General features: G+C 38.4%; 1 protein-coding gene across 7 annotated transcripts in view; it reads left to right on the forward strand.

Annotated features, from left to right (window-relative positions):
- The window catches only part of LARP4B (La ribonucleoprotein 4B), a 79,863-nt gene that overhangs the window by 43,673 nt on the left and 12,827 nt on the right, over positions 1–23,363 (forward strand). For 5 of the 7 annotated variants that reach the window (XM_054591595.1, XM_054591596.1, XM_054591594.1 and 2 more), the window contains 10 exons: positions 4,124–4,274; positions 4,521–4,667; positions 11,456–11,534; positions 12,713–12,849; positions 14,721–14,824; positions 16,373–16,483; positions 17,537–17,590; positions 17,675–17,884; positions 20,355–20,461; positions 21,150–21,401. In XM_054591595.1, coding sequence (XP_054447570.1) covers positions 4,124–4,274; positions 4,521–4,667; positions 11,456–11,534; positions 12,713–12,849; positions 14,721–14,824; positions 16,373–16,483; positions 17,537–17,590; positions 17,675–17,884; positions 20,355–20,461; positions 21,150–21,401 — 1,352 coding nt within the window. The remainder of the gene's footprint in view (positions 1–4,123; positions 4,275–4,520; positions 4,668–11,455; positions 11,535–12,712; positions 12,850–14,720; positions 14,825–16,372; positions 16,484–17,536; positions 17,591–17,674; positions 17,885–20,354; positions 20,462–21,149; positions 21,402–23,363) is intronic. The other 2 variants (XM_054591597.1, XM_054591592.1) reach the window with 1 other exon arrangement.

A 23,363-nucleotide genomic window follows, 5' to 3' on the forward strand; every position in this document is an offset into this window, starting at 1 on the left:
TGCAGATCATCTTTTATTTGTGGACTTTGTGTTTATGTATTTGTGAAGGCTGACCTGCCCAGTCCTGTCCTTCCACATTGCCAGCCTCTTGCTGGAGCAACAGGCATTTGACCCATTGGATATTTAAAGTTGTTTCTAAAAGGTTACACTTGCATTGTGTAAACCAACTTAAATCTGTGCTTTCTGCTACTTTGTAGGGTAACTGTTTAAGTCAGGTAAAATTTGCTGCTTTTAACTTGCTCTGGAATCTTGCTCTATCTCCTTTCTGTCAGAAACACCTGCAGAGCTCATCAGACCATGGTGCTCAGGCTCTGCTCATTTGGAAGAACCTTCCTTCGCAGATGATTCTGCAATGGGTAGCTAATTTGGGCATCTCTCTAGAAATTCTGTAATAAATGCAAACATTCAATAAATGGGAAGTTAGTCTTGCTCTTAAAGCAATCCTTTTGGACATGCATGATTGAAAGGGCATACTTGTAATAAATAGCAAAATCTTACTTATGTGAACAAGTGATTTTTGTTGGATTAGGCAGTAAAAATGTTCGGTAATAGTAAGGTGATATAATGTTAAATAATGTCTATTATATGGAAATAAACAAGCAGAATTTAAGTCCTATAATTTAGGTAATTACCCATTAACCTCTTTTTTCTTTTCCTTTCCATGCCCACATTTGGGAGTTCTACTAGAGTTATGTTCCAGTTAATTAGTTTTGTTTCTTACATAATTGTAGAGGCAAACACTATAAAACTAGGCCTTTAAATCATATACATGTAATCATTTACATAAATGGATATAATTAACAATTGGCTGCTAATTTCAATGTTTGGTACATTAACTTAGAGTGCACATGGGTCCTCTTGCTCTCCTGCTCTTCTACCTCTAAACAGTATCTGTGTACTGTTCGGAATTAGCTTTTCCATTATGAGATAACACCCAAATAGCATTCTAATGTAGCATACTACATTTAAGAATAGTGTTTTGCTTTTCAGACTTACAGTTTTCATAGTGTTTGTATGGACATCTTTTTAATAGTAATCTTATATATAGCAGCTGTTACTCCATTTTACAAATCAGAAACCAAAAGTACAGAGACTTCATGACTCTAAAGCCAGTGAATTGCTCTGAATTATTAAGCTTACTTAAGTGGCAAATCCAGGAAATCTGAGCTAATTGAAAATAAATGTGCGTGTTTTTCTTTGCTACTATTTTCTTACCTATTTTATATTCTCCACCTGCCTTCCCCCTCCTCTGATACTGGTTACTCTAGTTTATATTTGGTAACTTGTCAGTAGGGTCATTCTGTCTCATGTTGAGAAAAAAAACAAATTTATGAACTGCTAGGCTATTTTTTTAGTGGAACATTGTGTTTAGGGGGTAGAAGAATTTTTTTTAGAGTGTCAGAATTTGGGGATGCTGTACTCCAAGGAGTAACATTGGTCACTTATGTGAAATTGCTTCAAAAAGTGGTTTTAAAGGTCACCTTACTTCTGGTTCTAATGGTCATTGCTTAGCCATGATTTTCAGTGGAAAAGTAAGACTTAGGTGGCTAAGATTTAGTTGTCCAAGCAGGTGAAACTTGAGTTGTTGATAATCAGTTGGCATTCCATATAATCGTAAGAGAATAACCACATCTCAAAGAAGTTATTTCTTATGTGAATTACAAAAAGTTAGTGAACTCTTGATAGAGGCCTTTTTTTTTTTTTTTTTTTTTTTTTGGCTAATATTAGACCGCTGTTTTCCAATTACCATCATTGGGCGGGGGACAAGTTACTTATCTTGTCTCTGCCTTGGTTTTCTTATTTGTGAAATGGAGGCAGTGGGCACTATTACTTGATAGGGTTGTCGTGATTAAATATAGTTAAGTACATAGAATATCTTGGCATCTAGCACACTCTCCAGTGTTAGTTATCATGTCATTAGGTCTTAAATATAAGTCTCCCTCTTTTCATTCTTTTTCACATCTCACAGTATCTTTTGAATACTGATTAATTGCTTAAAGTTGTGAAGCCCCTAATAGATGATTTGGATTTGAGTATCTGCTACTTATGAAGCAGTCAGTACACGAGGGCATATGGTTCTATTTGGATGTGGCAAAAAACCTTGCACAGATTGTCAAATAGTGGAAAATAAAATTTTCTACATTATTAGTTTATTAAACATTGGACATATTTCTCAAGCACCTCTGTATACTGAGTTCTGAACAGCTGGACATTAGCAATGCTCTAGTGAACCAAATGGACATCCAAGAGGTCGTGGGCTTGTGGGAAAGACAGACCAGGCACGTTCTAGCAGTGCGAGCTCTGTGGGAGACAAGCCTGCTGTGGGCCCAAGGTTCTTAGAGTGTTGTTCACCCCTAGGATAGAGTGTGATCTGTACTAGGGAACTACAAAATGTACATTGGTGATATAGTACAGTCAGCTGCAAAGGTGCTAAAAATAGAGAAGACTGCTGTTGGTTGGTATTAGGAGTTAAGAGAATGTATAGTACGTACACAAGATCAGGGGAGTCAGTTCCTTGGGTGGAATAACACTAACCTAAGGGAGCTTGGTGTCTGTTGTTGCATGGTGGAAAGAGACCAGTTATAATTAGAAATAGTGGTTTACACAAATGTTACAAAAGGAAAGAGAATAGAGGAATGAGTTAAGAAAACAGCAAATGGTAAAGGTGTTAATGCTGAGGCAGATAGTAGTGATCTTAGATACAGAATACCTGCTACAGTGCTCTTTACTCTTGAAGATTGTGTCTACTTTGTTCTACTCTGTTGGCTTAGTGCTATGCCTGGCACTTACTGAGCATTTGGGAGTGTTTATTGGAGACATGGGGGGATGAGAGAGAAAAATAGAGAAACACCCTGTGCAGAAGCAGAGGCCAAAATGAACTGGAAGGTATAGTGTCATGTAAGAAAGGAGATTAAGGACAGTGATTTTTGAGTATAGCATTCTTAAAGGAAAGGGGGGAACCCTGTTCTTTGCCCTTTCATCAATACCTAAAAAGTAAAAAGAATTCCAGGTAGGCACTCACTGAGGCATCTGGTTTTGTGGGCATGATGTTTATTGCCCTTGCCTCCTAGGAATAAAGTAGATATCGTAGTTTTAACTACATCAGCCTATGCTGTCTGTTTGAGAAATAGTTGTTTTTCACTGCTAACTTTAATTACTCTAGCCAGAGTAAATTTATTACATCTTTTTAAGATCGTTAATTCACATGTGGTTTCTTTGATGACTTATCTTGACCTTGTACACACCTGGAGACCTCATGGGTAATATGTGCACCTCTCTGGGGTTGTGCAGTGAGGTTACGCCCAGCTCAGAGCTCCTGCTGGGCACTGCTTGAGGGATCCTAGGACCAGGACTCTGGTCCCTCCTTTCAGAAGCTCTGACCTTTATAAAGTGGGGTCAGCTCTGGTAGCTGGGAAAAGGTAAATAATTTGGCTGGAATTGCTGAATGACTGTGGCAGCAGAACTGGAGTTAGTTTGGGGAATGGCTGTCCTTGGGATGACATTAACTTTTCATTAGACTTGTGGAGCCACTCAAGGTTTGTGAGCAGAAGAAAAATTGGGGTGGTTATAGATGCACTGGAAAAGGTCTTACCAGTCCCTAAAGGAGGTGAAGGTGGGAGCCACATGAGCATCAGGAAGTGTTCTGAATGGACCAGGAGTGACTAGTGTGTCTGGACAGCAGGAAGACAGTGATCCTGGAAATGAGCAAGGTCCCAGAGGTGACCCATCAGACACCCCTCTGAAAGACCTTTGTTCCTGGAGAAACTTTCATTTTCTACATAATTTGTTTATGTGAGTTTTATTTTCAAATATTACCCATCTATGTTCCATTCAGATTTGCAATTCTAGAGCAGAGAAGATAACTGGATAAGCAGTTATTTATTAAATGTCTCTAGAGAGACTTGCACTCAGTAGGAACTTAGATTGTAATGATAAATCAAGTTGAATTCTGAATGCACTCACTTTTGTTACTGTTACCCCTGATTTCATCCCCAGAGTATGTGTAGATAGGCTCAGCCTTTTCAGCATAAATTCTCTACATAGATGCGTTTTAACTCGGAATAAGTACAATTGCATTTGATTGGAATTTGGATAGAAATGTATATATTAAATTTTTTCTTAGGTACCAACAACCAAGGTTTCTGAACTAAACCCCAATGCAAAAGTATGGGGGACGCCTGTGTTACATTTGGAGGCAGGTAGTTCAGCAGATGGTGGTGTGAGTGCAGCCTGGGAGGACACGCCTGACCAGTGCCCCAGCTATGGCCAGGACGGTGAGTGGTGAGCCAATGCCATGAGAAGCAGCTTTGCTCTCCAGGCTTGGTCTTTGTTTTCCTTTTAATCTGTCTTTTAAGAAATTGTTAATTAAAATTTGTATTCTGGTTTGTGACACTATTTGAGAGCCATGCGATCTTTCAACATCAACTTAAAAAATTAAAGTAACTGCACATATAAACTTTTGTTTCAAGAGAAAGTTACTATTCTAACCCTACCTTTTGGGGTAAAATTCCTAATTACAGAATTGGATGTCAATGGTGATGGTGACAAAAGTCATGAAAATGCAGCACTGTCAGAGTTACAGGAGCCGGATCAAACAGCCATGAACACTTTGGCTTTGGATCACTCAGAATATGAATCTCTGCCTGAAAACAGCGAAACAGGTGAAGGTGCTTTATGAATTCATTGTCATATATAGTGAAGGTTTTTTTATGTTGCTTTTTTTTCCTTAGTCCTCACCCAAGGCCTTTTTTTTTTTTCCATTGCTTTTTTAGAGAGAAAGGGGGAGAGAAAAAAACATCAGTGTGAATAAGAAACATTGATTAGCTGCCTTCTTGCACACGCCCCAACTGGGGGGTCGAACCCATGACCTTTTGGTCTACAAGACAGTACTCCAGCCAACTAAGCCACCAGCCAGGACTTATGTTCCTTTTAAAAATTCAGCTTGTTAAATCTTTCCCTATATGATGTGCCTGTCATTACTTCCTTTAATTACTTTAAACTCATTCCTGCGTGGACAGAGGTGAGGCGTTTTGGTTGGGGAAGGCATCACAGAAAGAGTGAGACCTGAGCACTTCCTGTAAAGCGAGTCCCATTGGACTGAGAGAAGCAGATGATCTACCATGGGGCAAAGTGTGAGAGCAAAGACAGGGAACTGTTAATGTGAAATTGAGAGTCAAGCCCAAAAGAAGTTATTTCTTTTTAAATGGGTGTTTAAAGCTATTTTCAGAAGAAGAAAAGAACAAGGACAAGAGAGCAATTCTTTTTTAGGGGCCTGGATGTCGGCAGGTATAGAAATGCCTATAGGTTATGGGACACTGAAGCTCACCTCCAGGTTTGTCTCTGACATAATCTAAAACCCCCACAGACCTAGGAGGTAGGCTGCATTCTCGTTGACAGTTGAATGGGGCAGCTTGAGTGGAAGCAATGACTCCCCTAAATTGTCTAGCAAGAACTGATGCAGGTGAAGTGTGCTCAGCCTTGCAGGTGATTCTGTCTAAAGATACATGTGATTTAGAGAAGGTATGTGAATAGAAAGCACCCTGCCTTTCTGTGTGTTATGTTCCCACTACCAAATATTATGTTACGTATGAGAGGTACATAGTAAGCACCGTATAAGTGTTTGGCGTCACATGTTGGTTTATTTTTCCCCTTAAAGTGTGACGTTCATGAAGACTTTGTCTGCACTGTTGCTACCTTGGCTAGCATTGGTTGGTTGAATGCCTCCACTGACCTCTGTAATCTCCCATGGCCTGCTTTGCTCATTTCCCTTGTCATTTCCCTGATCACCCAAATGATAATTTCATTACTTCCTTCATAGTTGTTTAGCAAATACTTCAAACTTGTTTAAATATGATTCTTTACTATGTGCCTATTCCTGAGTGGATAGATATGTGTGGCTAAACAAAACTACATAGTAGTATGCAGTGGTCTCGCTTTAAGTTATGATGACAGACTTCCACTGGGCCCTTAGCATGGCCCGCAGTGGCCCAGGGAAGTCACCCCCCTGGACAACTGATTCACAACTTCTGGTCTTACCCCAGACGCAGTGCTCTCTTCATTATTCTTGGGTATAGAGCCTCTTGAAACATAATAGATATACAATAAACATCACATATTTAAAGTGTATCCCAGCTTTTACATGTTTTATTTTCCCTAGATTAAAGCAAAATATTCATTGCATTATAAAACTGATTTGCTAACTCTTCCATTCCTCATTGATTTCTCTGTCAAATTTGATATGTTGTATATATACCTGTAAAACAATCACCACAATCAAGATCAGTGCTTCTTTTACTTGGCTTACTGATTTTAAGGTTCATTCACATTGTAATACTCACAAATTGTTCCTTTTTTGTTGTTGAAGAGTATTCCACTATAAAACAATATGTTTTTCGATTTATCTGTTGATGAATATTTGTATTGTTTCCAGGCGTAGCTATTGCAAATAAAACTACCATGCACATTTATAAACAAAACTTTGTATGGACACAAGTTTCTGTTTCTCTTGGGTAAATATGTAGATATGGAATAGATGATCATCTATCTGGTATATATTTATCTGCTTAAGAAATGGTGAAGCTGCCCTGGCCAGGTGGCTCAGTCAGTTGGGGCATCATCCCTTATACCAATGGTCCCCCACCTTTTTGTCACCAGGGACCGGTTGCATGGAAAACAACTTTTCCATGGACTGGTTTGGGGAGGGGCAGGATGATTTTGGGGTGATTCAGGTGCATTACATTCAAGCTCACCTCCTGCTGTGCGGCCCAGTTCCTAACAGGCCACAGACTGATACTGGTCCACAGCCTGGAGGTTGGGGACCCCTGCAAAAGAAGTGGTGAACCTGTGTCCCATAGTGGTTCCCTTTGTTTTCCCACCAGCAATGGATCAGAGATCCAGCTGCCCTACACCCTCACCAACACTGACATGGTCAACCTTTTTATTTTAGCCATTCTAAAAGGTAGGTAATAGAGTCTTACTGTGTTCTTAGTTTGTATTTTCCTAATGCCCATTGGTGTATACTTTCATATACATCTAACAGTTGAAGGGCCTGTTCAAGTCTTTTGCCCATTCTTTTATTGAGCTGCTTTATTATTCCATTTTAAGAGTTCCATATATGTTTTGAACATAAGTCCTTATCAGATAATATGATTTGCAAATATAATCTCATAGACTGTTGCTTGTCTTTTTGTTCTCCTAATAGTTTCAGCTTTTGAAAAGCAGCTTAAATTTTTTTTTGTATAGTCCAGTTTATCAGTTTTTTAATTTAATGGAACTTGCTTTTGGCGTCGTGCCTAAGAAATCTTTGCTAAATGCTAGTCATAAAGGTTTTCTCCTAGAAGTTTTATGACTTTTAAGTTTTATATATTTTTAGGCCTGTGGACAATTTTAAGTTAATTTTTGTATATATTGTAAAGTATGGAACAAAGTTCTTTTTTCCCCCCACATGTGAAAATGCACTATTTGCCAGAAAGGCTCTCCTTTCTCCGCTGCACTGCCTTTGTACCATTGACAGAGCCATCTGTCCATATGTGTGGGGGTTTATCTCTAGGCTTTCTCTTCTGTTCCATTGATCTGTTAGTCTGTTTTGACAGCAGTGCCACAGTGTTTTGATTACTGTAAGTAACTCTTAAAAACAAGTAGTGTTAGCCTTCTCATTTTGTTCATTTTCAGAGTTATTTTGGCTTTTCTAGTTTGTTCGCATTTTCATACAAATTAGAATAAGATGGTAACTGTCTTTTAAAATGCTGAGATTTTTATTGGGATTGCATTAAATTTGTAGCACAATTACAGAAAATCAACTTCTTAACATAACAATCATGAGCAAGGTATATGTTTCCACTTGTTTAGGTCTTCTTTGATGGAGTTTTTCTTTTTGTTTGTTTTTTGTTTGTTTTTTTTTAGTTTTCAGTGTACTTGTCTTTCACATCTTTTGTCCAGCTTATCCTTAAATATTTCTATTTTTTGGTACTGTTGTAAGTGATTTTTAAAAATTTAATGTACAGTTGTTTGTCATCAGTAGATAGAAATATAATTAATTTTTATAAATTGATATTATACCCTGCAAAGTTGCTATGCTGACTTATTAGTTTTAGGAACTTTTTGTAGATTGCATTGGATTTTCTAAATAGATGTGAATTTATCTGTGAATAAATTCAGGGTTATTCCCTAGCCAGCCTGGAATCTTTTATTTATTTATCTTGCCTGATACACTGGATAGATACTCCATTAAAAGGGGAACAGATGTGGTGAGTGCAAATATCTGACTGATCTTAGGGGGACAACAGTCTTCTTATTGAGTGTAATGTTATTTTTACATACATGTTAATAAGCTATCTTTTATGATTTGCTGGGAGCTTTTATGAAGAATGGTTCGTGGAATATGTCTTGATTTTCCTCCATCTGTGGCAATGGTCATGTATTTTTTCTTTTCTAGTGTGTTAAAGGTGAATTACATTGATTGGTTTTTCAAATGTTTAACCAAACAAATTACTAGATCATGATGAAATACGCTTGATAGATTGTTGGATTGGATTATGCTTAGAATTTTTACATCTGTGTTCATGAGTAATATTGATCTGTAGTTTTCTTTTTGAAATACTCTTTCCTGTTCAATTTTTGGATGAGTTTATTATTTCTTTCTTAAATTAAAAAGTGAAGCCATGTGAACCTACAGTTTTGTAGGTGGGAAAGTTTTCAGCTATAGGGTCTTTTTGTTTTTTTTATATAGGGCTTCTCAGGTTATCTGTTTCTTTCTCAGGGAGCTTTGGTTACTTGTATTTTCCAAAGATTTGGACCAATTCATTTAATTGTCAAAGTCATTATATAAAAGCTGCTCATAATATTCTGTTTATCTTTTTAATCTGTAGAATCTTTCACATCACTCATTTCTGTTATTGGTAATTTGTGTCTTCTCTTTTTTTCCCCCTAATCAAACTTGTAGAGGTTTGTCAGTTTTATTGATCTTCTCAAAAATCAGTGTTTGGTTTCATTGATTTTCCTCAACTGTTTTTTCCTTAATTTCATTGATTTCCCCCACCCATTCTTTATAATATACATTCTTCTGGTTACTTTGGGTTTAATTTGTTCTTTTTTTAGTGTCTGATAAGACAGAAGCCATTTCTTCTTTAATAATATAGCCATCTAGTTCTATAAATTTCCTCCTCAGTACTGCTTTAGCACAATCTTACAGATTGTGATATGTCTTTCTTTTAAAATTCAGTTCCAAATTCCTTCTGATTTCCTTCCTAAATTTTTTTTTTCCAGTCTGCAGGTAATTTAGAAGTATTTTATTTAGTTTCTAAATATTTGGGGATTTTCCAGTGAATTTTCTTTTATTGATTTCTAATTTAATCTCATTGTGGTTAAAGGACATACTCTGTATGACTTGAATCTCTTTGTATTTAGACATACCATGGCCCATAGTATAGGCAATCTAAATGTTCCTTTTGCACTAAAGAAGAATGTATTTTGCTGTTTTTATGGAGGTGTTCTATAAATATCAGTCAGGTCTAGTTAGGTGATAGTATAGTTCAAGTCTCCTATATTTCTGGTGTCTGCCTACTTGTTGTATTAGTTATTAAGAGAGGTAGGTATTCTGTCAGTTCTTAGATTTGTCTGTTTTTCCTTTTAGTTCTCCCAGTTTTTGCTTCATGTATTTTGAGCCCTGTTTAGATTGCTGTGGCCTCTTGATAGATTGACTCCTCTATCATTATGAAACAAACTTCTTCATCCATAGAAATGGTATATCTTCCATCCTTTTACTTTTAACCTATTTGGGTATTTATATTTAATAAAGCGCATTTCTTATAGATCATGTAACAGCTGATCTTGTGTTTTTCTTTTTAATATAAAGTCAAATGTTCTTATCTCTGCCTTTAATTCCAATGTTTAGAACATTAACATTTACTGTGGTAATTGATATGGTTAGGTTTGAGTTTCTCATCTTGTTATTTGTTTTAGAACAGTTTTAAACTTATAGAAAAATTGAGAAGATTGAGTACAGAGAGTTCCCATAGACCAGACACCCAGTTCCATCTATTCTTAATATCTGACATTATTAATATGATACATTTGCTACAGTATTGGTACATATTACATATTCCAGGATACCACATTACATTTAGTTGTCATGTCTTCTTAGGTTCCTCTTGGCTGTAACAATTTCTTAGACTTTGCTTGGTTTTGATGGTCTTGATAGTCTAGAAGAGGACTGGTCAATTATTTTGTATGCTACTCTTCTGTTTCAGTTGGAATTTGTTTAATGTTTTTTCATTATCATACCAGTCATACAGGTTTGGGGGCAGGAAGACCACAGAGGTCAAGTGCTATTTTATCCCATCATGTTAAGGATATATAGTATCAGCATGATTTATCATTGTGATATTGACCATGACCACCTGGCGGAAGTAGGTTTTTTAGATTCCGACTGTAGTTTCCTCTTTTTTTTTTAATAAGATTTTTTTATTGCCCTGGTTGGTGTGGCTCAGTGTATTGAGTGCTGACCTGTGAACCAAAGGGTCACTGGTTCAATTCCCTGTCAGGGCACATGCCTGGGTTGCGGGCCAGGTCCCCAGATCGAGGCGTGAGAGAGGCAACTGATTGCTGTTTCTCTCCCTCTCTTTCTCCTCCCTTTTACCCTCTAAAAATAAAATAAATACAATCTTAAAAAAGAAAAAAAGATTTATTTATTTTTAGGGAGAGGGGAAGGGAAGGAGAAAAAGAGATAGAAACATCAATGTGTGGTTGCCTTTTGTGTGTCCCCCACTGGGGACCTCGTCCACAACCTAGACATGTGCCCTGACTTGGAGTCGAACTGGTGACCCTTTGGTTCTCAGGCCGGCATGCAGTCCACTGAGCTACACCAGCCAGAGCTAAAGTGTCCTCTTGAGGATCTGTTTATTTAGTATTCTCAGTAGCATCCCTGTGACTCTGCAATTTCTTACCTGTGACTTTGACTATCTGGAGCTTTAAAGATTTGTTTATAAGGCTCTTGTGTACAAACTGTGGTCCTTATAGGTTGTGTGTTTTTTTATCCCCTTCCTTGATCTTTTGGCCTGTATTTATTTTGTCCTTATTTTGATTCTTTCCTTTACATTTTATCATTGCTTTAGTATCTGTCTTCTAGTAGGCTACCTGAAATTCTTTTTAGAATTGAGACAAAGCATTAAATAAACTTGCACATGTTATATGATAAAAAGCACCTGCTAATAAATCTTATACTCAGATTATTCTTCAAAACTGTGTTTCTTTTGGGGGGAAAGGCTTTTATTTTATTTTATTTTTAAATACTTCTGATTTCCTTTTTTTTTTTTTGTAGGTAGAATAGCATTTTTCTTATGTTCTGTACACTAGATGAATTAATGTATATATTGAAAACATTAATATTGCTATACTGAATCATCTACCTGGTACATTTTAAGTCATTTTTCCTGAGTCGATTATTACTTTTATGTAGGAGGAAATGAGTCTCAACCAGAAAGCCAGGAAGACCCCCGAGAAGTACTTAAAAAAACATTGGAATTCTGCTTATCCAGGTAAGGGTGGTGGTGGTTTTTCTAGTACCTAATACTTGCAGTGTTGTGTATTGGTTGTTATATTCAGATGTGACACTTTACATAGAAGAAGTATATATCTGTTACTATGTCTATGTAATAGGAAATCAAGAATAGTGTGTAAGTAATCTTTGATCTGTTGGAGAACTGAACATAATCCTCTAGGTCAGAGTTCCCCATAGTTGTGCACAAATTCATCTCAATGATCAGTATCTGAGTTGCTTTTTGAAATTAGATTCCTGGGCCCCACCCCATGCCTTAGGTTTTCAGCACACTGAAATTTGAGAACAGATTTCCTGTACCAGTTCTCAAACTATGCTAAACATTGCTATAGTAGATTGTTTTATTTATACACCACTCATATTTTTAGGTGTTTCTTTTTTTCCTCCCCTGGATAATACCTTTCTATTGGAAAGGAGAAGAGAACCTTTAAAGTTCAAATGGAAGAACTGGACAAACAAGAAGATGGGATTGAGTTAAATGTAAATTTTTTTTTTTTTTTTTTTTGAGTGAGAAGATAACCAATTGGCACATGTAAAATTTTTTATCAGTATTGGTGATTTTTCAGGTTTTTCTCTGGGCCTGCCTTAATACTTGAAAATGTTCATCATAGGCTAAAATACCAGGAAGTAGCTCATCTTTACCCAGTCCTACTGGTTATCTGTGACTTACCTTGTGACCTGTAGGTCACGTTATGATTAAGTTTCCTTCTTTTTAATCATGGTTCCTAGGAAGTGCTGGGAAGCCAGAGTCAGATCTGCTGCTTTTCTGGCAAGTATTCTAGACTGAACAGCAAACATTTCAGGCTCCCACCTTTCCTGGTCTTTTTATATTTTTCTTATTTTATTGTCCCTTCAGATAGATTTCTTTACTTTACAAAATTGTGTTTTTAATAAGCTACTTAAACACTTTTTAGAACAGATAAGCTATGAATACTTTTTGTAAAGATTTTCTTTCACATAGTTTGATTGTATAAAGTGCAGTATACTTTTAATTTTGCTCTCTCTGCTTCCACAAATATCTCTGACTCAAGGCAAATAAAAGGTGGGCTTAGAACTCAGATTTAATTAGCTCTTAAGCAACATCATGCCACATTCATATTCTTGCAAGGCTTCCACTTAAAGAAGTGTTAATTAAGAGAAATTGTCTTCTTTCTGCAGGGAGAACCTTGCTAGTGACATGTACCTTATATCACAGATGGACAGTGATCAGTACGTGCCAATCACCACAGTGGCTAATCTGGACCACATCAAGAAGCTCAGCACTGACTTGGACTTGATTGTCGAAGTGCTGAGATGTAAGTAAACAACAGGGCTAGGCTGCACTGTACCTGGTCTTCACATATTTTTCTCATTGGCGTGGCTGTTAGATCTACAGCCATTCAGTGCTAAGGCCTTTCATGGCAAGTGAAATCTTCCCTGCCATCTGGGCCTTTTTGACCAGCCCCTGTGTTTGATGAAATGCCTATGGCGCTGAGTGTTACTGGGCTCTGTAACTACTCATAGGTCCGGGGTGTGAAAAAGGCCAGTGGAGAGATGAAAGAAACTGATATGAATAAAAAGTAAAATAAATAGTGGTATTTAGGGTAAATGAATACCACTAAAGTAGTTACTTTCAAATTTTACCTTCCTGCTTAAGTTTTGTTGAAATCGTGTTTTTTTCTTAAAAGGGTTTTGTGAATGAGGTGGTTACCTAGACATTTGGCAACATCAAAGGTTAAATGGGTACATCAGAGACCCACAACAATTCAGGAAATGTAGATATTTAAGGAGTTACCTGCCGTGTCACAAGTGTAGTTTGCTGGTACCCTGGTTTGCTTTGCAGATTGAGTCTTATACAACTTAACCATTTTATTTATTTTTGAAAAACCATTTTTACTGTAGTATAATTGACAGTGAACTGTGCACATTTAAAGTGTGCAGTTGGATCAGTTTGGACATACGTATGCATCCGTGAAACATTCACTGTGGTCAAGATTACAAACACACCCACCACCATTCAAAGTTTCCTTGCATCCTTTGTAACATTTTTGTCCCTCCCCTCCTACCCAACATGGCTTCAATGGGAATGAGTTTTATTTATTAATAAAGTTTTTAGTTAATAAAGTTATTAATGTGTTAATAAATTAATGTATTAAAGTTATTGATAAAGTTTTATTAAATGCACATGTTAGATTTTTTAAATGGGATTATTTTTAGTTATAAAAATTTACTTTTTATAATATTGTTTACAAGTACGAGGTGAATAATTTCCGTAGTCTCCTTCCTCAGGACTGCTCTACTGAGCAGCTCCAATAGCTGTTCTTCGCAAACAACACAGTGTGGTGTGTGCCCACTGCCCCACTGAAATATTTCTAAATGACAGGACGTCACTGTGCCCATTTCTCTTAAGTTACTGCCATGACTTTTCATCTGACTCTTATGCAACAATGTTTTCTTAGTCTCCCTGGCTTAGTTGTACTGAGAACAGTCAGTGAAGATTTTTTTCCTTGTGTCTGTTTGACCTAACAGTAGTAGAAAAAGATGAGCATCTTACCCTGCAAACAGAGTTGGATTTTCTATTCACAAGTTGAAAGTTTTCCTCTTATTTTCTGTTCCTAGGCAAATACCTAGGTCATTAAATTACTTAAACACACAATGAAGAAACTGGCAAACATAATTCACAAAGTTTGAATTCTGAAAGCTCCCACTATTTCTTGAGATAGTCTTGTGCTTTCCAGTGTTTTTTGGGGGGAGGGGGTGCGTGTCACTTAGAAACCTAGTTTATGTATCAGTTGAGTTTAGTTCTATCTTACCTACTTGTAAAGGCCAGCAGTTTTCTTAATCTAAAACCACTTCTTGTGAATTGAAAAGTCATAATAAGACAAAAAATTATTTTGGGGACTTGTAGAAAGGAAAAGTCATGAACTCTGAATTGTAAAATTGTAATTGTTAGTTACTTGGGCTCTTTAGAACCTTGTATGACTTTTAAAATCCCCATGTTCTGTAGTTTTGAGAAATGTAACATGCAAGATTAGTTTAAACCCTTTTGCTAGTTTACAGTTGTATACAGGTTTCTTTAATATGTTTAGTTACATAGTATAACATCTCATTGGAGTATCTGTATTATAATAGAATGTAAATTGGCTTGTTTTAATTTTTTTACTATTCACTTTTCTTCTCTTTATAGCTTTACCTTTAGTCCAAGTGGATGAGAAGGGAGAAAAAGTAAGGCCAAATCAAAATCGTTGCATAGTAATATTACGTGAAATCTCTGAATCCACCCCTGTAGAAGTAAGTCATTTTTTCTCAGATGGTTACTTGGATTTTTATTGTGGGTTTTTTGTTTACCTCTGTGTTTTTTGGAGAGTGTATTTTAAAGAATACATGTGTGCAGTAACACTTTTTTTTCCAGGATTAACACACTGATAGTTACAATGTGATTCATATGTGAGAGTGGTTCTCAAACTTCTTTGTCTCAGGACTTCACTTCACTATACACTTTATATACATTTTAAAAAATAGTTAATGGTGATTTTAGTATTTAAAAATAAAAGAGAAAAGATTTAAATATTTATTAATTTTAAAAGAATAATAATAAACCCATAAGTTAAGATAGAGAACATAACTTTTCAAAACAAATATTTTCATGACAAGAGGAACACTAAAAAGAGTGCAGTGAAAAGTAGAGTAGCTTGCGCTTCATTCAAGCTGGCGGGACCACATCAGTGCAGATGTTGTCACAGTAAAAAGGCAAAAACATCTTTTTTATGTAAATGGAGCCTGGAGATCATAATTTGAGAACTATTAACTTAGGCAGTAATTTTAGGAAACCACAATATTTGATAGTTTAAGTCATGAAAAGTAACCTACTATTCAGAATTGTTGTAAAATCTGTGACTTGTCCAGTTGTTTAAACTGAGTTGCATTTTGTAGTAAAACACAGTGATGGTTGTGCCTTGAGAGAATGAAGAAAAGGCTATAGAACATTGTAAGAATTCTTTTTTATTTGATTGTTTGAGTTTTCTCATTATAGGGCACTTGTGTGCTTGCGCGCACACGCATAGCTGGTAAACTTCGAATGGATTACTGGACATTTTGGACTTTTTTGGGTGCTGAATGTTTTGTAGTCCTCTGAATATTCTTGAGCTTTTTTCTGAGGTTTGGTTGACAGACTTGTAAGCAGTTTGATCCTTAGAGGTGTTTGTTAGCTGGGAGCAAAGCTGCTTTTCCTCTAGAGTTGATTTCTCTATGCAAACTGAGGTGGTGCCTTCTGCCTGCCCTGCAAAAGGCCCTGGAGGAGCTAGGCTGGGCTGAGATGAGCTGGTTTCAGCTCTGCTTGCCCTGCAGCCTAGAAACTCCACCCGTGAGCTCTGTTCTCCGAAGCTCACCTGTGCTGCACAGCCTGAGGACCACTGTTTGAAAACTCTTATACCATGTATTTTGTCTTTTGTTTTTAATTGTTTCATGTTGGAAGATAAATCTTGTTAATCTTGGCCAGAAGCAAAAGTCCAGTTAATTTTTAAATTTCTTAAATTACAACCACCCGTCCCATCCCCCTGCTTTCAGCCTACTGGTGAAATGAAATGGTATTTTCACATTAATTTATCTTAATGGTATCTTGGTAGTAGAGAAAGCTGTTAGTAAGTTGTGGACTTATTTTTGTAAGGGAAGGGACCCTAATTCTGGAAGCCACACAGCCATTTTGAAGGAGAGATTTACTGGGTATCAGTATATTAGACTCTGTCGAAGACTATCTTGAGAGCATGCATCATTTTTATTTGATGAGGACAAGGGATGGCATGGTTGAGAATTAACTTCTAACCTTTCTGTTTCCCGTAGGAAGTAGAAGCACTATTTAAAGGAGATAATTTACCAAAATTTATAAACTGTGAATTTGCCTATAATGATAATTGGTTTATTACATTTGAAACAGAAGCTGATGCACAACAGGTGAGCTCCTCTCCTCCAAGAAGTTCAGAGTTTACCAGTACTTAACAGTTAGTATATAGCGAGACTAAATTTGGGCATTGAGATTACTATTACATTGCAGGGTTAAGTTTGAACATAAGATGCAGAGGAAATCCAGTTGTAAAAGCTTAAATAGGTGTGTGTGTTTGTAGACAGTTTTTCTAGCAATATGAAAAGCATTTGACATGATAGTCTAAGGACATGTAAGACAAGCAGCCTAGAACAATTATTTCTGTTCTTGTATCTGTGCAGAGAAAGGTTTTAAAATTTGGAAAGTATTTTGGGAAATTCTAACCTGACTTTATCTTTCACTTGGCATCACATGTGTTACAAGATATTTGAAAGGGCACCAGTACTCTGGGAGGAGACACAGGAGTTAGGATGGTCTCCCTACCCTTAAAGAAAGCTTTTTCTCCGGAGAAACAGTATCGTGTTGTAAAGGAAGCCCACAGATTGTTCAGTGTTAAATGGCGTGGATGCAGGGTGTTCAGCAGAGGAAAAAGAAAATCTAAAAGATGGGTTTTAATAGGATGGGGGGGACAAGTAGGAGGAGCAGGTAGTTAGGTGGTCAGAGCCCTTGGTGTTATGGAGGGGAGTGTGGAGAAAAATAAGGATTTTGGAACGTTGGGATCCTAGTCATGTTCTTTCCCAAACTAATCTGAGTTTCAAATTAGGGTTATCACTAGGAACTCAGCACCTGTTTTGTTGTTTTGTTTTTTTGTTTTTTTTTTCCTATGTCAAAATTCTTAGCCTGTGGTTTCTGGTGGGCTTTCATGGTTATCTAATAATACTTACAAAATATATACAGATGTTGTCTGAGAATTTTGGGTAGAGAGTCCATAGCTCCTAGCAGGTGTTTTTTTGTGTTGTTTTTTTTTTTAAAGGGATCTGTAACTCAGAGAAGGTTAAGAATCATAGTTCCAGGTCTTGTCCACTGTATTTCCACTACATAATTCCTTATTTGAGGTATTAACTGTCAGTTCATCTTATTTATAAGATTGACATAATGGTACTTTGGATGATTTTTATCCTCAGGCTTACAAATACCTGCGAGAAGAAGTAAAAACTTTTCAAGGAAAACCAATTAAGGTAAGCAAGACCACAGGTAATGCTTTATTTGTATATCAGTATTCTAAAGTATTCTAATAGATACTTAACTATATTTTCACACAGGCACGGATAAAAGCAAAGGCAATAGCTATAAACACATTTTTGCCAAAGAATGGATTTAGGCCCCTGGACATGAGCCTTTACACACAGCACCGTTATACGGCATCCTTTTACTTACCTCCCATCTATAGCCCCCAGCAGCAGTTCCCTCTGTACAGCCTGATTGCTCCCCAGACATGGTCAGCAACACACGGCTATCTCGATCCGCCCTTGGTGAGTCCTGTCTTGTCTTGTTGCTTTTGTTACAGAAAGTTGTGTTATGGACACTGCACTAGATGCTTTAAAGGATAGAGATCTTCATTTGATAAGTGAACCAGATAGGTCTAAAGTACTACAGAAAAACAGACCTTCCTGTGGTAGGAAGTTCTGTGGTAGGTTTTTAATTTAATTGGGAGATAAATAAGGAGCCACGTTCATTAAAAAACTTTCAAGCACTGTACTCTCAGTCCTTTGCCTAGTTTGCCTGCCTTCCTGTCTAGCATTTCCTTTTCAAAATGTAAGGATATGTATCCCTAGTAAAATAAAGTGTGATGCAAGCTCTGGGGTAAGTAGTAGGGGAATTGTGAGTATAGGGTAGGGTGGGGCAGTGCCTTTAAGGAAAACAGTGTTCTAATGGGCTTCTAACAGTCAAGAACAAGTAGAAGGCATGCCGTCTTAAACGCTTTATTTCTCACACCAGTCCTGTAGTTGGTTGGCATGATTAATTTTTACATATATAGGCCTCTGTTAAGGCCTGTGGTTGGAATCTATAGATTTGTAGTGGATCCAGTCCTTTTTCTTCAGCTCTGCTGTTGCGGATGTTAGAAAGACTGGGTAGGCCCTGGGCAGGAGTTTAATGCAGTGGATGTATCAGGGCTAATCAATGGCAGGAAAAGAGGGGGTTATTCGGCCCCTGCCTGGGAAATGGGGTAGGTTGATCTGGATGGGAGATTTATATTGGGCTCCCACAGGGTTCAGTGGCAGAGTAGATAGAGTATATGGAAGGCTGTGGTCAGAAAAGAGGGTTCAAGTTCGAAATTTTGAGGATATATGGGTGTGGAACACATCAGGGAAAATTGGGATGGTCCATCACTGTGTGGGAAATGAGAAAAGTGAGCTGACCCCCATCATTAGGGAATGTCACCTGAGGCTCTTGGTACCACTGATTAGGTGTGGAGAGGATGCTGACTGAAGAGGGTGAACCGTAGAGAAGGAGCGTTGCCTTAGCTAGATGATGGGTGCCTATTACCTACTAGACTGTAAAGATGTCCATGAAAGAATGGTGGAAAAAAACAAGTGTGACAAGGAGGTGGTTATTGCAAAAATGGGACATAGAATTACTTATAATTAGGATTTATCGGGAATTATGTCATCATCTAAGTGGAGTGTCTCAGAAGTGCTGGAAGGGAAGGAAGCTGCCTGAGAGTGGCATGCGCAGAGGCACCTGGAGTGGTTGTTGTGTGGCAGGTGTTTATGAGCAAAGGCACAGCTGAGGTGGGAACTGTACAGGTCGTTAAGTGTGTCTTGAGGTGTGTGGACTGCATCTTTGGTGCATGGGACATGAGAAGGATAGATGGGGCAAGAGAGACATGTGAGGAGAGGTCCTCATGGCCACAGAGCCTCTCAAGTCCAGAACCACACTCAGTGGAAGATGGTAGCAGACAAGTGCTCACATGCAGAGTTGTGTCTCACTTTTGAGTGAATCCTAATGGTAGGAAAATGTACTTCATTTGGAGATACTTACTGTATTCTGTACAAGTGTACTTATAGCTGTATAGTTAATATATCACAGGAGAAATGTAAAAGGAAAGAGAGGCCATAAACTCCTGTGTTGAATAATTCCTCCAAAGGAGGCCACCTCCATGTTTGTGCTGTCCTTGAATTAGTTTGCTTTTTTCATTTCTCTAATCATACATATACCTGTCCAGAATGGGGTGCTTTGAGACTCTGACTCAGTTTTATGGCCATTAGGGATGGTTCCTGGTCTGGTACGTGAGGCTCTTTGCTTGCTCTAAAATACACTGCATTTTTGAGGAGAAGTGAAGAGATGGTGCCTATTAATTCTCAGCAAGTTATAGTATATTATTATGTTAGCGACCAATTTTTTTTTAAAACTCTTGAACAAAATTAGTCAAATATCAGAGTTCTACATGTAAAAGTGCATACATGAAACGATGCCTCTTGATGTGTCTTCCCATGAGAAACAAGCATCAGAATCTAGTTTTGGGGCGAATGACATTTTAAAATAGTCTGACTCTCTCAGATTGTGGAATTTCTCTTTAGTGCATTGGGGATTTTAACAAAGTTTCAAGTACATCTCTCTCCTTTAGTGTTTTGAGGAATTACAGTACTGTCATGAGGAATAAGGAGGTATTGCTGACTTATTGCCAGCCTGGAGGTGGTGTTAGAGTACATTAGGTTGAGCATTGGGACCTTCCAGACAAGCATATGGGGTCTTGGGAGGCACTTCCTTCTTGTCAGTTTCCACATGTGGGAATCCGTGTCCTCATGGGCTTGCTGTGAGGATCATCTGAAAGCCCAGGAATAGGTCTTAGCCACAGCTTGACTTTTGGCCATTAGCAGTAATCTTATACAATGCTCTTCCTAAACCCATGGAATTGACTCAGGTTACCATAAGAGGCAGTGTTAACCAACTTGAAATCTGGTTATGGTTTGTTGACGTCTTTGTTTTTAATGAATCTAGGTAACTCCATTTCCAAATACTGGATTTATAAATGGGTTTACGTCTCCAACCTTCAAACCCGCAGCATCTCCTCTGACTTCACTCAGACAGTACCCTCCAAGAAGCAGGCAAGTTCCATGAGTGACTAAAATGGTGTTTTTCCATGGTTTGTGATAAGAGGTCACTGCCACATTGTATGCTTTAAAAGCAAAGCAAAAAAAATGTGCTAAACCTCAGTCGTTCTCACCATGCTTGAATCCTACTTACTAAGTAAAGAGGGTATTCCAGATGATCACGAATGATATAGTTGACCACTGGTAATGTTCATCTGAGATAAATCTACTGGAAGCATAGAATTACCCAAAATGCTGCTGTAGTGCCTACATATAGGGGTGTTCTCTTCAGAAAAAATCTTCTAGGGGCAACTTGCAGCCATGCGTGCCTGCTTTTCATTTGAAAATTGATACTGTAGTTACAGGTTTGCACTGTAAGCACTGTCAGACATATGCATTAACTATTCTTACCTTTTTTTTTTTTTCTAAATTGTGAGCACATTTTACCTTCCAGGGATGCCCAATCTTTTGGCGTCTCTGGGCCACACTGGAAGAAGAAGAGTTGTCTTGGGTCACACATTAAATACACAAACAGTAATGAAAACTAATGAGCAAAAAAAAGACTTTAAGTAAATTTATGGTTTTGTATTGGGCCGCATGTGGCCTGTGGGCTGTGGGTTGGACAGCCCTGGACATTGCTGTGTAAGCATGCTCATTTCGTCATTTGATCATTCATAACTGAGCCTTTACATTTTATTTGCAGGAATCCTAGTAAATCTCATCTGCGCCATACCATTCCTAGTGCAGAGAGAGGACCTGGTCTGTTAGAAAGTCCATCGATATTTAACTTCACTGCGGATCGATTAATTAATGGTGTTCGGAGCCCACAAGCAAGGCAGACAGGCCAACCTAGAACCCGCATACAGAATCCTCCAGCTTATGCCAAGAGAGATGCTGGGACTGGGCGAGTGGAGCAGAGCAGTCTTGAATCTTCTCCTGGCTTAGGTAGAGGCAGGTGAGTTACTCAGAACTGCTGTTGGATGGTTACTGTGTACTTATAAACTACTAATATTTTCAAATACTATTAACTGAGATATTTTTTATAATCATTATTTTCATATATATTACAGAACATCAACTTGAAAGCTGCAACCATCAAAAGCTTTTTTATAATTATACAGAGGGGTTACTTTTAGAGCAGAAGCCTAACTGGTCTCATCTTTGTTTTAAACTGTGGGTGGAATGGAACCATATTAGGTCACAGTTATTATTTGTGGAGATGTTCAAGCAGATTAGACACCAGACTCCACAATCTGTGAGCCTCTGGTCTTCTCCCATTCCTGCCTCTACGGAGAGCCAGTATTTTCTGTTCCCAGCTTTGCTGCTTTTCTAGCCAGCAGGTTGTAGAACAGACAGATACTGAGTTGTGTAGCCAGGCAGAGAAAAGTTTAAATTCCATTAGTGCTAAATTTATGTATAAACAAAAGTTGTTATGGTTAAGTAGGTTGCCTCTTGGTCACATTTAGGGGAGATTTCCATCCCTGGATGTTTCAGTCTAATAAAATTGGTCTTGCAATGCCTGTGGTCATTACCTGGGTCATTTCCATTTCCTAACAGTGGGCTGCATCCACTCTCTCTTTTCCTTTGATGCAGCTTGCTGCTTGCTGTCTTGCCTTCTGTCACTTATACTTGATTAGAGAGGTAAGAGTAAGAAGGTGGAAGTGAGTCCCAGTTGTGCATTTAGTCACTGCTCTCCTGCCTGGGGGTTGACAGATTGAAGCTGGCTGTATTCAGTTTTTTCTCTTTGTGGCTCATTCAGTATGTGCTATCATGAAGGAAGCCTCTCTGATGGATAACTAGCTCAACCTGCATAAGCTTTTTTGTTTGTTTGTTTTTTAAACCTACTTTGAAAACTTTCGATGAACATATTTCTGAGTGTTTCATACAGAGTGTACAGCACAGTGTCTGACATGCAGAGACCCCGGTAGTATTGGTTCCTCTTTCCTCCTGGCTCAGTATGTGCCTCCAGTGCAGATTGGGGGTGTGGAGGTCCAGAGGCCGTCCATTGTACTCATGGTGGTTAATTTGCATGGCCAGGGCTTGGAGGCGTTGTAAGACAGAGTTAGAATGACTGAAGACAGTATGCTGCAGGTGAGTTGTCATGGGACTGCATATTAAGAAATTTGATATAAAGTTAGTTCAACATATGTTGAAGGGCTGAAAGGCAAAAGGGGACACTGAGGAAATGGAGAGACAGTTATTTCAAGAATCAGCTGCTACCGATGGGGAAGGAGGGCATTGAGAGCATTTGGGCTTGTCAGACTGGGATGGGAGGTTTGGAGCCGGGCTTATGGAATTGAGACCAGACCTTAGGGAAGGGCATGCCTGCCATGCTGCTAGCGGGACAATGCAGTGAAAGCACCACCAGGAAGACAGGTTCCCGTGTCCTTCCCTCACTTCTCCATCTCCTTCTAGTATTTTCTGTTGGGAAAAGCTCAACAAGATGTGCAGTGGCCATGGAATGACAGGGCCTGAGGAACACCTGCCCAGTGTCACACAGGAGGGTAAAGGGTCCACATGAAGCTGAGAAGCATCTGGTTGACCAACGCCGCCCACCTCTGCACACATGGATAACAGCCCTCCCACAGCACGTGAACTTCCAAACTACAGCAGTGACAAGTTAATGCCTTTGCCCAAAAAATGGAGTCTCCCACATAAATAGTCTTACCCTGAGGACTGCAACCACTCCTAGCAGGAGTGGAGATGACATGCAGCAGTGTACATGACACACAGGGCCAGTCGGGCAGCCCTGGTTGATACTGTTAGGCACTTGCTTCCCTCTTCCTCACATTTCCTTTGTCTTCAGACAAGGCATTGGGCTCTCAGGGCTCTTCAGCTGGAGAGTGATCCCATAGGATCTGAGCCACAGTGGCTGTACCCCCCCGCCGGCACTCCCTTTTCTTTCTGGGTTTTGTTT

Source organism: Pteronotus mesoamericanus, unplaced genomic scaffold, assembly GCF_021234165.1.
Source record: "Pteronotus mesoamericanus isolate MK-2021 breed Mesoamerican mustached bat unplaced genomic scaffold, CSHL_Meso_final scaffold_232, whole genome shotgun sequence".
In the NCBI taxonomy this organism is placed as follows: domain Eukaryota; kingdom Metazoa; phylum Chordata; class Mammalia; order Chiroptera; family Mormoopidae; genus Pteronotus; species Pteronotus mesoamericanus.